At 41.6% G+C, this 13,935-nt stretch overlaps 1 protein-coding gene across 9 annotated transcripts in view; it reads right to left on the bottom strand.

Moving 5' to 3' along the window:
* clcn3 (Cl-/H+ antiporter 3) overlaps positions 1-13,935 on the bottom strand; it is a 41,225-nt gene that overhangs the window by 15,102 nt on the left and 12,188 nt on the right. For 6 of the 9 annotated variants that reach the window (XM_085137324.1, XM_085137375.1, XM_085137346.1 and 3 more), the window contains one exon: positions 402-562. In XM_085137324.1, coding sequence (XP_084993450.1) covers positions 402-562 — 161 coding nt within the window. Of the gene's footprint in view, positions 1-401; positions 563-6,982; positions 8,118-9,540; position 13,935 lie in introns of those variants that run through there. The other 3 variants (XM_085137383.1, XM_085137341.1, XM_085137392.1) reach the window with 3 other exon arrangements.

Genomic DNA, 13,935 nt, shown 5'->3' on the forward strand with positions numbered 1-13,935 from the left:
TGACTTTGTATAAAGTAAAAACATTATAAGAAGGGATCATTTTTGTTGGAAAAGTGTTGTTTACCCTCTCTGTTAAGCCATCAGGGCTGTAGGTCCTGATCCTACCTGACATTTCTTTCTTTTATGTGACTCAAACAAACTGTTTATACAACAGGAAGTGCATAACACAGTGGTGTGAAACTTTTTTCTTTCTTTCTTTAAATTAAGTAGGGCTGTTTGTGGCCCGTGAAGAAGAATATTTTCTTTCCAAAATATTAAAAATATTTTTCTGTCTCTGGGTGGAAGCTCTGACAGGTTTTGTAATATACATACAAACTGGTTGTTATATCAAAGTATAAAAGTTTTTGCTCGAAGCTGAAAAGTTTTTATTTTTTGAGCTGGTTTGGCATCGGTATCCTCACCTTCCGGTGTCTCTCGCGATCCTTGCACTTCTCACGGACCCAGTCGATGGTGTGAAAGTCATCGTAGGTCCCAACACCAGGGATGGGCTCCTCTAGGAAGTCCAGCAGGTGGGTGGAGCTGCTGGGAGCCCCGCCCCCGTTTGACATGGCGTAGTTAGATCCTGAAGAAAAAACAACGAGCACAAGTTCACAGTCCAATTTTTTAAAAGAAGACTATTGACATTTAAAACATATTTGAAAGAGTAAAAAACAAGAAATATGATTATTTTTCCCACAATGTATGAAACCAGAAGGTTGTGTGAGCAGGCTTACAGTGTTACACCATACATCAGTCTGATGACTTTTTAAACGATACATTTTGACAGTTTATACTTCTGATTCTTACATATAATCCTTGAAAAAAATGAAAGAAAGAGATCCATCACAGTGCTGCCTCGGCTGCATTAGAGTTACACCTCCTCCATAATCGAGCCCCATCAGAAGCACCGCAGAGATCACTGCACGTCCATCACTGAGATTTAATGAGACTGCTGGAAACACTGCAGTCCATCACCTCATGTGGAACAAAACCCATAACTAATTATAAGTGCTTACCTCTACAAACTGGATCTAAACATTAAAGTTCATTACATTTTAAATATATTTATGTATGTTTAGGTTTGCTTTGAGGGTAAAAGCTATTTTGAATTCTGCTTCACTGGTCCACAGGCTGCAGGGCCATGTGACTCCCTTCAGGCCAAATAATCACTTCTATCTTGTAAGTAATGACTTGAACATGACTTGGATTATTATCAGGAAAAATTCATTAATGATAAGTGAAACAGCAGCAAACATTGTTAGCTGCCCTTTCAGAGATGGGCTGATCCTCTCATTCTGTGCAATGACTTTGCTCATTATGCTGGGACGAGACGCCGGCAGTCACTGGTTAGGTCTGACCTGCTCTGGCAGGACGGACATGCTCAGTATGAACACAGAACAAAACATACTAAGTCATATGCACACACAGACGCACACACATCAGGGCGAGTTGAGGGGCCGATTCTCTGCGTCTTATCTGAAAAGCATCACAGGCTTTACACGGCTGACATTTCTCTTTGCTGCCTGAGGCGGCGGCGTAATCAGAATTGATCTCTGATGTACAACAGCAACCTGTGGGAGACTTAAAAATCCCTCCACAACATCCGTATAATGCAGCAGGTTTCCTTAAGAGCGCCATTTAGTTTGTTTAACTTGGGACAAAGCCTGTTTGAGTAATCAGAGAAAAGTCCATCCTCTGACATTTGAAACTGTCAGCAAATCGAGCCCGAGCCTCCTCCTTCAGATAACACAAGTATTCATCTGAAAACAAAGACTGAACTGTGCGCAACAATAAGATTAAATGACACAACAACAAGGCCTGCAAATCCAACAAGTACAGCTCGTTTCCCCTGTTTGGGTACAGTCAACAATATGAGATTAATGAACAAATAAGAACATGGGTGTAATTACTGCGTGTGTTAAAACCAACACCACCAAAGCAGACAGTAAGATGGCTCACAAGTCCTACCTGACCCAGCTGATAATGACGGGGACAAAAGATACAATGTTTGTATTTTACTGTCTTTAACAGGTGAGCAGCTAAACCAGGACATCTTTATAAACAAGGCTTTCAGATATTTTAGTGGGACATCTAAGAAAAGAGGCTTTTTCAGATCTTCATGCTGAGCTCGTTTAATACTTTGGTGCTCTCCGAGCTTCAAGATGAACACGCGGAAATACAAGATAGTCATCTTCAGAAAGTTACTCACAGGAAGTAACAAGGCTGCATGTGAGTGCAATGACACTTTCTAATATTTAGACAACTTTAAAAGACTATTTTATAAACAAACCCCACAAGTTCTGAATAGGAAACTAGAGCAGGGTCAGCACACTGTGATGACCTACTAGTAGAGCTACACTCTACTAGTACTAGTAGAGTGTAGCTCTACTACTAGTAGCTCAGCTTTGGAACAGTCTTCTTTTTTTTACTCCAATAAAGAACAGAATGAGCTCCCTAAAGGATTAAAAACATGTATAGATTTTCATATTTATATCTCATGAGACACACACACACACACACACACACACACACGCCAATTCTAAGAAGCCATACTTGTCTGTATTAATTAGATGCACAGTCACCCTGACTGAAATAAAAGCGCTGCCAACATGGAAGGATAAAAAAATCCCTGCAGTTCCTCTTGTGGCCACTTGAGGCCATTTCCAAAAACGAGCCAATTGTGTCATGACACCACTGTTTTTGTGCACAGTCCCTGAGACAAAGAGTAAAACTAAACTAAATAACTGAGCCAGAAGTTTACAACACAAATTATAGTTGTTTTAAGTATTTAGTAAGATATGCAAATATAATATCAGATAAATTCACTTTCTGAATAAAAAGAAACAGCCTACAGTAGAAACAGCATTTCATTATATGGTACCCACACACAGAGAGAAGTATAAATACAGTATAAGTGCCAAACCAGTCAAAACATACAACGGGTAACTCTCATGACCTTCAGTACAGCAAACACATCAATTCCAGGCACCACAACAAAACTCCTCTTTACATTTTTAATATCTTGAGCAACTAAGAATGAACGGGGATTATCACACAAAGGTTTGTTCATCACTATGACCTTAAGTGGTTGGGATCATTAAAACAGATCATGAAACACATCCTCATGTTTTCCTCTGCATTCCTACAGAACCACATCATTAACTACTACTGCAGCGGGGTAACGTCAAAATCTTTCTGAGACATTAGTCCAGAGTAAAGCCTGATTCCCACAGACCTGAACGGGGCCGTAACAGAGATTCTGAAAGAGCTGCTTATTAGCTCATGTCTCTCCCTTTGAGGTTTGACAGGATGTAGGAGGGGAAGAAGCAGGGATGAAATGGCTCCTGATTAGACGCTGCCTATCCTGTCCAGTGAACAGTAAGGAGTAGTGACTGTGTAAGACACTACTGCAGCTGCTGTGGAGTCAGCAGCAATAAGGAGAAGCATTACAGAGATTGTATCAGTCTCCATTTTGATTTCAGAGTGACGGTTACAGTGCGGGGATGGATTGGCTGAGTGATGGGGCGATGACTCAGTTCACAACACAAGCCTCATATGTTTTCTTTGGACAGGTCAATAAACTAGGTGCACCTATAAGGGCTCAACAAATAACAAAGGTAGAAATAAACCTTCTGTTTATGTATCGAGTTTCCTTTGACTAATCAAGGTTACATCTGCATAGTAACTACAAAAGAGTGACAAAAATCCTTCTATAATTTCGGTGGTTTTAGTTTATTGAGAACAAATTTCAATTGCTTACTTTGTTTCGACACCACAAGTTGGACATCCTGTTGCTATAACAACCTTTGCTGACAGAGCTCTGCAGCATGTGCTGTTTAGCTGACATTAAATATACCAAGACAACATATTCAAATTTAAAACTCAGATTTGTAAAGGATCAAGCTCTGGAAAAAGGCCTTTACAGTTTGCAGTTTTTATTTAATGAAATGAAATGATGTTATTTTAAGTATAATCCTAAGTTTATCTTCACCTGCCTCTTGCATCCTCAGTTCTATGTGTGGCAGAGAGGAAAACACACAGTGCATCACCAATGGACTGGCCAGAGACCGGACTGACCAGACAGCCAGCTTCATGTATGTTTGATTATGAGGCAGTCAGTTTCAGGCGAACAGTCGTCACGCAACCACATGCTAACAAGTGGTTAGCATGGAAGCTCCTCACTGTGATTGAAGACACCATTTTGCCAGGGTAAATCAGAGGGAGACCACCTCAAAAATGAAACGATACCCTACTTAGACACTTGTATCACCCTCACACAGCTGACACATGGACTTTTCAAAGAAGCTTACAAAGAAAAAGGCGCTAAAGCTAAAGTTATCCAGGGCTCACAGGCGGCCAGCAGCCTCGGTATGAGCAACGTATCAAAATCGTTACAAGGATGACTGAAAAAGATTTTTAAAAAGTTGATGGCTTGTAAATACTGAACTGAAGCCTGACTCACTGTAAAAAACAAAACAGAATTTTGTCACAAAAAATAATTTTCTCAGAATCCTTTAGCCCTGATGTTACCCCCTTAATTGAAAAAGTTATTATCCAAAATTATTATCCTGACATCTTTGTAGATGATTCACAGCATGAGAGGAGTGAAAAAAAAAACAGCCTGATTGAACAGGAAATAAAAAGACTCCAACACACAGCTGACAACTGGTTAATAAATGCTAACCACGAACACGACCACAAACAGTTTTGTTAGAGAAATGTCCAAGATTAGAACAGGTTCATCATACCACAGCTAATGTGACCCAATTTATTTGTGTGTTGAACTCGTTTTCATGGCAACGTGAAGAGCAGCACATATTACACAGAATCTAGAATCTAATCATTTCACTTCTCATTTTCATAAGCGAGAATCGAGTACACAGCACATCTAAATAGTCAAATCAGAAGTAAAAGGACTTATATGTCACTTCCTTGACTCTAGTATCTTACCATGAGAGTCATCTAGCGAAGTGCTGATGGATGTGGTTAACAATGTTTCATCACATCCTTAAATTGTGCCTAACTGTGTTTCAATGTAGTCATCTAAGTCACAACCCTAACCCTCCATGCAGAAGTGGCAGCCACAGAAGCCCATAGTTGGCTCCATTTATCTTGGAGCTCACGGTTTTGCAGGTTTCTACAGCACATCGACATAACCGACACCATAAATGCTGACTACATTGGCCTCCATGTTTACGTCAGTGCACCACCACCAGCCCATCCTTGAACCTGACAAAGGCCACATTTATAGAAAAACAAAAGAGAAAAGTGAATGCTTTACGAAAGACACAAACTGCCTTTAATATTTTCTGCTGTCGACTGGTTTGTTGATCACAGCAGTATCTGCCTATGAATACGACGGAGGATAAAGACACGACTGCTGCTCTACACTGCAGAACCAACGTGGTTCAATTAAGAAGGGAAACGTTTCAAAACAACAGATTTCACTGATGGAATAAACCAGACGAGCCCCTCCTGATGATGCTGCGCTTTCAGGCAATCATTAGTCCCACTGCAGGTGTGGATGGTGACACCACGGAAACCAGAAACCAGAGGGGATTGTATGTGCGCACATTTCCAGCATTGTGCTTGGATGGTTCAGCAGACATGCAGACAATACACATGCATATTAAAAAAAGAAAAGAAAAAGAAGGCTTTAGCTATGTTCCCCTGTGCATTGGCACTGTAATGCTGCGGTTCTGCATTGGAGGAAGAACGCCACGTTAGTGTGCACGGAGTCTTGCTGACAGTGGAGAACACACTTCTCTAAATGAACAGACACAGCCTTCCTGTACAACCATCACCAATGAAATGAGAAGTGACTAGAGGTTTCATGCTTCACTCCAACAACCACAGCTGTATTAATCTTCATTAGATCTACTCTACTACTGTTGAGTAATTTAAAGAAGGGTTTAGAGGCAGCTGGGTCATTAGGGTTAGACTTCTCAGCCATCATGTGATCATAAATGATCCCATTAGAGCCCGAGGACAGACAGCAGCGTGCTGTCCACACTGCTGGAGTCTCTGGAGAACCATGAACCAGGCGGACAGAAAAATGGATCAAAGTCCAAAAGGTTGTGTTTACGTGCTGCTCACCAAGCTGAGACAAGGCCACAGTGTTTCAGGTCAATGACCACAAGACGATCGACTTACTATAAGTTGGTTTTGCAGTGCCTGTACTCTGCGCACTGCACCGTGTCCACTTTCACCTTTAATTCAAACTTTTCAGCAGTACAGCTAGTGTGCTTTTGACCATAAAATTGCTAGAAATTCCAGAGTAACAACATTAAACTAATGAAAACAGAAGACATTTGTCGACTGAAGCGTGAATGCTGGGAGTAGGGGTTGCCTACTAAGCTTACGACAAGTGTTTTGTCCCTGCTCGCTCACCGTAAAAAAATCTAACAAGGCCAAAAGGAACCAACTCCTGACTCCCTGAACGCCACAGAGGAAAGATAAAGATTCGAGCGGAGAACATGTCATAAAAAAATGATAGCCTGGCTGATTGATGCGAGTTGACATCCTGTATCTTGCCAACAGGTGTCCTCACACTGCAGGAAAGACTGTGAGAGGTGCAAAGACGCACAGCAGCGCAGATGTACAAACATCCAGCTTACATGTGCACAACCAGCAGTTTCTGCAGAGCGTCTGTGCACAAATTAAAATGGATGCCCGTGATGTTCTCAGGCCCGAGCTCGAGTCTTCACACCAAATCCACCCTGTGTTTATCTCATTATCTTTGGCTGACATGCACACACTGCCGGTTAATCATCAGCAGGAGAGGCCAGAGCAGGAATGTGCCGGCTAGGTAGCTTGTTGACTGTGGAAATGGCAGCTTGTGGTCCATAAAGCAGAGGCAGTTTGCTCCACCTGCCATATGGATACATGCACTCAAGTGTACAAGCAGAGATCGACCTATGTTATCGCAGCAGCGTTATAAAAGGAGGGAATCAAAAGGAGGGAATCAAGAGGAGGGCGGGGGGAGAGTGGGACGTGTCGTTACCTCTTCTAGGGATCTCCTGCAGGGGGATGGTGTCACCTCCCCCGTCGTAAGGCAAATAGGGATCGGCCGCCGCGTCCTCCTCCTCCATGTTGACAGTCTAGATGAGGCTAAGCTAAACCGTGCTCAGTTTCATTACGCTATGCTCGCTGCGTGTGCCGTTCGCTGCTCCCGCTGCCATGTTTACCAGAGGACAAGTGGGGCTGTGTGAGAGAGAGCGCGCGTGTCTGTTTGAGCGGAAAAACGTGCCTGTGTGTGTGTGAGAGAGAGAGAGTGCGCGCACAGTCCTCCCTCCCCTTCCTTTTCCTCCTCGCTCGCTCCTCACTGCAGCAGCTGACTGCTAGAGTTGATGATGTCATCATACACAGGGAAAGACGATCACAGGCCGGTCGGCCCTACCCGCTTTAGTTGCTAAGGGAGATCAGTGAGCCGTGCCGCTTACGGAAGAAACCATAATGTCGGGTCACAGGGGTGTGCGTATGTTTTACAAGCGGTGGAGTTGGTGAGCTCCAAAACGGAAAATTCCACTCTAAGCACTGCAGTAAGGAGGATAAAAGAAAGTTTTTACAGAGCCATATGCAGTGAAATACACACGCCATGCTTTAAAAAAGACAAAATAGCTAACTAGGAACAAATTTGACCAGAGATTTACGATTAATTAATTTTTCTGAGCCAAAATGTCCAACTGTGAATGTTTCTTGCTTTTCTTTGTATCATATGGTAGTTAATTAAATCAATTAATGATAAAAAAAAAAAAAAAAAGAGTCTATGGCAGAGATGGACAGTAACGCGTTACTTGTAACAAAAAATAAATAAATTGTGGCCACAAAATACTACTTCGTGCCCTCGAAATAGTATAAGGTGCCCACGAAATACTTATTTTATTTCGAGGGCACAAAGTAGGCCCACAAATAACGTGCCCACAAATTAGCATTTCGTGCGCACGTTATATCTATTTCGTGCCCTCATAGTATTTTGTGGCCACAATTTATTTATTTATTTTTTGGACCATGTCATCAGAGGGGCTCCATAGGAAGGTGCAGAAAATAGGTTTAAATGTTAAACAAATTTCTTCCAGTCAGAGAATGTTGCATATAATTAATTTTTTGCTTGATGCATAAAGTTAAAAGGTTAAAACAAATAAAACAAGTTTTAAAAAGAGACTTTTCCATTTGATTACATTTTGTATGATGGATTATGCAGAAAAAGTAGAATTGGGCTGAACGATCTATTGCTTTCTCACCTATTCAGGTTGTAAATCGTGTTTTTAAAAAGTAACTAAGTAATTAATTACTTTTGAAAATAAGTAATCAGTAAAGTAACGGGATTACTTTTTCCCGTTCCCGTTTAAGACTGATGTGCGTTATTTCAGGAAAATCAAATCCCCATTAGATCTGCCTAGTCTCCACAGGGAGGACTAAAACGGCCAAAAAACCCACATAATGACCATATATGTAACAGTATAGAGGTCAAGGGATGACATGCAAATGACCAGGTGGGGAATTGAACCCTCAGCAGCCAGGACAAAACCTTCAGTGCAAAGCTCCTTCAAATCCCAAAGGCAAACAAGCACTGTGACACATTAAACAGTGGACGTAAACAAAGACAGAAAAGTAAATGCTGGCAACATTTTTGAAGGCTAGTGAAATTGAGCTAGTTAGCGTATATCTGCTGCCTTGTGACCAGCAGTAGAGCTATGGTTACACCAATGTAAAACACATTAGCACAGGAAGGATGTAGGATGTGGGTTAGACTGTTCTCAGTAAACATTCATGTTTAGCCAAGAGTTGAGCTCATCTACAGCACAAGGTTAGTCATTAATATGTTGCTGTTTAGTTTGAGTCACTAACATCCACGTTGAAATCTTACTCCACAACAGACTGATTCATTTCTGAAGTGCAACAATATTTGCTGTCCGTGACACTGTGAAGTTGTAAAACCTCACTTGAAGGCACTACACATGAAGAATGCCAATAAAAGTCAATAAAAAGCACTTTGAAAAAACTAGAGCCTCAACCAGCACAGTACACCTTTACTTACATCCTAAAATGATAAAGAAAACTTTCCACACCAGTTTTTATCTGAAATCTCTGTCAGTCCATGGATGGAAAGAAAGAAAGCAGAATGTAGTAGTGATGTGATGTGCTGTCTTGCCTTTAGCATCCAAGAAGAAAATGAAACATTTATGAGGGCTGCAAAAGAAACTGAATCCTGAATAAAAACCAAAAACAAAGTGTCAACCACGTCAGAACAGCAGACACAGACCAAAACAAACAAAAACAAAAATCACCCGAGATATTATCTGGACATCCCAGAACTTAGGCACTATGACTCAACATTACTGGTTAAACATCTCCAAAATAACTGAAAACAATGTCACCGGTAAAATCCAAAAAGAATCAGTCCCTATGTTTCAGAGATGTTTTGTAAACTCGGTGTAATCACGTGTTATTATATGAAACAAAAAACTGACTCAGTTCCCTCTTTTGTGGTTTCAGGCTTAACATGTGTTATTCTAGGATTTCACAAATTGAAATCCTTTTACCTTCACGCCCCCTTACCTTTTGTCACGCCGCGTTATCGCTGCTCAGCAGTGGCACAGGTGATATCAGCCATCGTTTGTCACCTCCCTCCTTTAAAAAAAGCCCTTGTCAGCACTTTAAAGCAGCAAAACCACAACAAATCTCTCAGGTTTCCATAAAATGTGTTCCAGTAAAAGTCCAGTGCAACAAGTCTCACTCCAACACTCCATGGGACTACTGAGTGATCCGGCTCCTTGGTCACACTGCAGTCTAAGCTCAGAGGAGGGCTTTACGGGGTTTTCTATGAACCCACCCCTCACGTAAAAATAGCACAGAAGCAGAGACGGGCAGCACACCAACTTTAAGGAAAGGCATTCATCCAGAGAGTTCCTTCGCTCGCACCGGCCGGCACCAAGACTGGTTCGTGGGAATGTTCCACGTCTATCACACACAAAGCATGAATGACGAGTCAGGTAGGTGGAGCTCAGGCCTGTAGTAATGTGCTGCATTACAAAATGGTCCAAAATATCAATGTAGAAAGGAAGCCAGTCATTAGCTGTTAATTACTGTTAGTTATTAAAGATTTCTTAAAGGGAGAAAAGGGTTTCTCTGTCTGACTGTGTCATTAGTCTATAATTAGAGTTTTCTCTCACACTTTTCTGTTTGTAGCAGCAGTGAGAACACAAAAGGTGACAGCTTAAGGTTAATTTATGCTTTCACCTTTTCACCACGTTCAGAGTACATCAACAGAACCTGAAGACACGGAACTTTAAGCCAATCCCTCTTAGATAAACACTCAGTACCTGAAACACACCCTCTGCAACTCTCTGCACATAAAGAGACGAGACAAAGACGACAACTCTCAAAGCCATCCTCAATATTTCCACACAGGATGAATTTCAGTGACTTCAATGATCCAGCTCCATGGTTGGTGTATACCCTGGATTGGTGTATACCCTGGATTGGTATATACCCTGGATTGGTATATACCCTGGATTGGTATATACCCTGGATTGGTATACACCAAGCAATACCAAACAATTACTATAAAATGTACTATAAGACATTTAAGGAACTATAATACTATCAGGCCATATCTCCTAAATATTACTTTTAGTACCTGTGTCAAAAATACTGGGTGGGCTATTTTACAAACACTAATATACTAATATCTATAAAACATGTTCAGAATTTTATACTAATAAGCTAACATGTCAAAATGCTAAATCAGACCAAAAACTAACATCAGTGCTGTAATTGTGTATCCGATGTCACTGTGTTCGTAGTTTTCTGACAATATATACAGTGTTGCTGTTCCAGCGCCATCACTGCAACTGTCCAATCACAACATTGTGATGTCACAGCTTTGCGGCTCAGTGAGAAACACTAAGGTGTAGCTCATGTTGAAGTGGAAGAGGTGTGCTCCATATAAAGATGGTTTCTTTTGAAGTGGAAATTTACGGCTGGAACATGCCCTCAAGTCAGATTTCCAACTCGGAACGTCAAAGCAACCCCACTGACCCCAGCTTAACAATCCAAGATGGTGGCAGTGCACATAAACAGCAGTTAAATTCTAAACGGTGTGGTCAGTATAGCCACTGTTATGTATTTGTGACTTTGGCTAAATAAGCCACACACAGAACTGACCAGGGTCTACCCAGGAACGTGCTGCAGCAGTGTTTTTAAGTTACAAAGAAAAAAGAATCGAGCTGTGTGCTAGAGGTCGCTTTCAGAGCTTGACTTTGCTAAGGAGCAAAACAAACCCCCTAAATTTGCCAACATTACTTTAAGATAAAACAAAGACTACTTTATAACAAATTTTAAAAAATGCTGTAAGAAAAGCCGTTCTCAATCACTATTTAGTTTTAGGCAGAAAATGAACTGCATGGTGCAGCACAGTGGTTAGCACTATCACTGCTCACAGGAACAAGTTCCTCAGTTTAAATCCACTGGCTGGGTTCACATCTTCTTCCTGTGCTTGTATTGGTTCTCTCCAGGTATTCCAGCATCCCCCTCAATGCTCAGTGGGTTAGCTGGTAACTGTAAATGCTTGTGCCTCACTCAGTGCTGGCCCTGCGACAGAATCCCGACTGGACAGCTAGGATAAGCTCTAGCCCCTATGGATGGGTGTAATCTACACATTTATTTTTAGAAGGGGATTTGCTTTAAAATAGGTATTTAGGTAACACATTAATTTGCCTTTCTGTTTTTTTTTGGTTTTTTTTTACAAAAAGCCCTGCAGGCAAACTTCTCCCATGTGCAGTCTTTCAAAACTGTATATAAACATAATTTTTCAGGCCCAGTGACTGAAGAAATCCTGATAACGAACAATATCAGGTTGTGTAATAGCCATGACACATGTTAGCATGCTAAACCTACCTGCAGACATAAATCAAGCTTCAAGCGATCAGCTCTACAGCTGATGCCTTTGCTGCTCCTGTTAAGATCCTGCCAGGATACTTTTTTTCAATCCAGCCAAACTTGATTTACTTATTTCTAATGAGCATTACAACAAAGCTAGCCAGACTGATCTTGTTCCGTACAATCTCCCTCTTGTCTGGTCGCCCATGCAGTTAAAAGTCATGTGTCTCTCCTCTGACTAGCCTGGTGACCCTCAGTTTCACTGTTTAATAATGAAAATGCTCAGTCAAGACTCAACATTTTACTTTACTAAAGGGAAACTCCCCTGTGAAACCTTTCAACCTTTACTTAGACTGACTCTTAGGGTAGATGTGTTTGCTTGGCTGCAGGTATTAGTGTTTACTTTGCAGATTTAAAGTCAGGAGAAGGAGAAGGAAAAGTGGCAGAGATGCACGGCTGCACTATTCAGTATGCAAGAAGAGCTGCATTCACCGGGACCACAGAAAAGAAAGATGACAGTCAGGATTCTGCTTTCAGCACAGGCTTACCAAAAAAAAGAAAAAATGATCGTTGTGCACTGTATCTTCATTTTAAGCCATCTGCAATTCAAGAAATGTATCAAATAGAAACAGTTGATCCTAATTATCCTTTTATCAAAGAGGGAAAATAACCTCTGTGCTAAACAAACACTCAAAACAGGGTTGAAACTGAATGCGGTGCCTTTATCGCCTGCATAAACACACTAGCTTGCCAAAATCAGTCTTCGTTCTGCATTCAAAGAGAGACACCGCTTCAGCGCAGAGATATTCTGACTAAACACGAGCCGCTCATATTTGGAGAGCCGAGCTCGGCCGACACCTCTGACACGATCCTCAGCACGACGCGCGCTCTCTGTTTGATCAGCTGCGAGTAAGAAATTAATCGAATCAGCATATTTACTGAGACGAGGAAGAGAAAACAGGAAGCTGCGGATTGGGTGCTGATGGGGATAAGCGAGTCGGAGCACCACTGAGACGCTGACTGACTGAGAAGCGGGTGACCGCGCTGAAAAATGATAGGCATGATGGGAATTATGAAACGTGGCTGCCTGGCACGGGAGAGATCACATTCAGCGCTGTCTGTGATTGAAGTAATTAAGTAACTGTAACATTTGCTCCAACTTGGCAAAACACAGCGGATCAACTCGCTCTGCCACATGACAGTACTACTACCACCACCTCCGCTTAACAGCTACCTGACAGGAACAGCATGTGCCAAGGGACGAAAGGAGGAGGAGAACGCGCAAAAGCAGAAATGACAACATGCAATGAGGCACACTTTAGGAAACAGGAAGCAAGAACATTAAAGAGGTGATAAGGTCAACCTGATCAAGGGAACAGCACGGCAAGATAAACAGGATGCTAGAAGAGGACAAACTATAAAACCATGCAGAAGAGCAACAATTACAAATAAGGTGGTATGCAGAGACAGCAACAAATGAACAAAGGAAAAAAAAAAACTACATGGAGCTGCTGAAACTGCCTTACATATGATTACAAAACAGCTAATTAACTCAGTTTTAATTGGACGATATTGATAATCAGTTAAGTACCATGTCTGTTTTACATGTTTGTTACTTCTGTTACATTTAATTGATGAAAACTATCATATTTGGTAATGCAGCTCCAGAAATTTTCATTGGTGAAAACAGGAAGAAGTTAATGGTTCTTAAAGAAAATCTAGAAAGTGAATACGAGATAAGATAACTGTGAAAGTTCTTTGTCTTCAATGGTGAAAATGGAAGCAGGACAATGATGCTGGGTGGATGGTTTAAGAGAAAGTTTTTCCAGGGTTTGACATAGAGAACGTTTGATGATGATGAAGATGAAGATGAGGGTGTCGGTGGCACAAGACAGAAGCACACACAAGCATCAGCAGTGCGATGACTCACAACCAGAGACCAACAGAGAGCCGTAAGATGGCAACGATGGGGAAGCTCACTGAGAGTTCAAGGAAAGGAGTGTCGGGGGTTTCGTGAAGGGAAGCTCAAGATGTCCAGATTCTGACCAATCAAAGTGCTGGAAAAGAATTTCC

Source organism: Neolamprologus multifasciatus, chromosome 3, assembly GCF_963576455.1.
Source record: "Neolamprologus multifasciatus chromosome 3, fNeoMul1.2, whole genome shotgun sequence".
NCBI classification, from domain to species: domain Eukaryota; kingdom Metazoa; phylum Chordata; class Actinopteri; order Cichliformes; family Cichlidae; genus Neolamprologus; species Neolamprologus multifasciatus.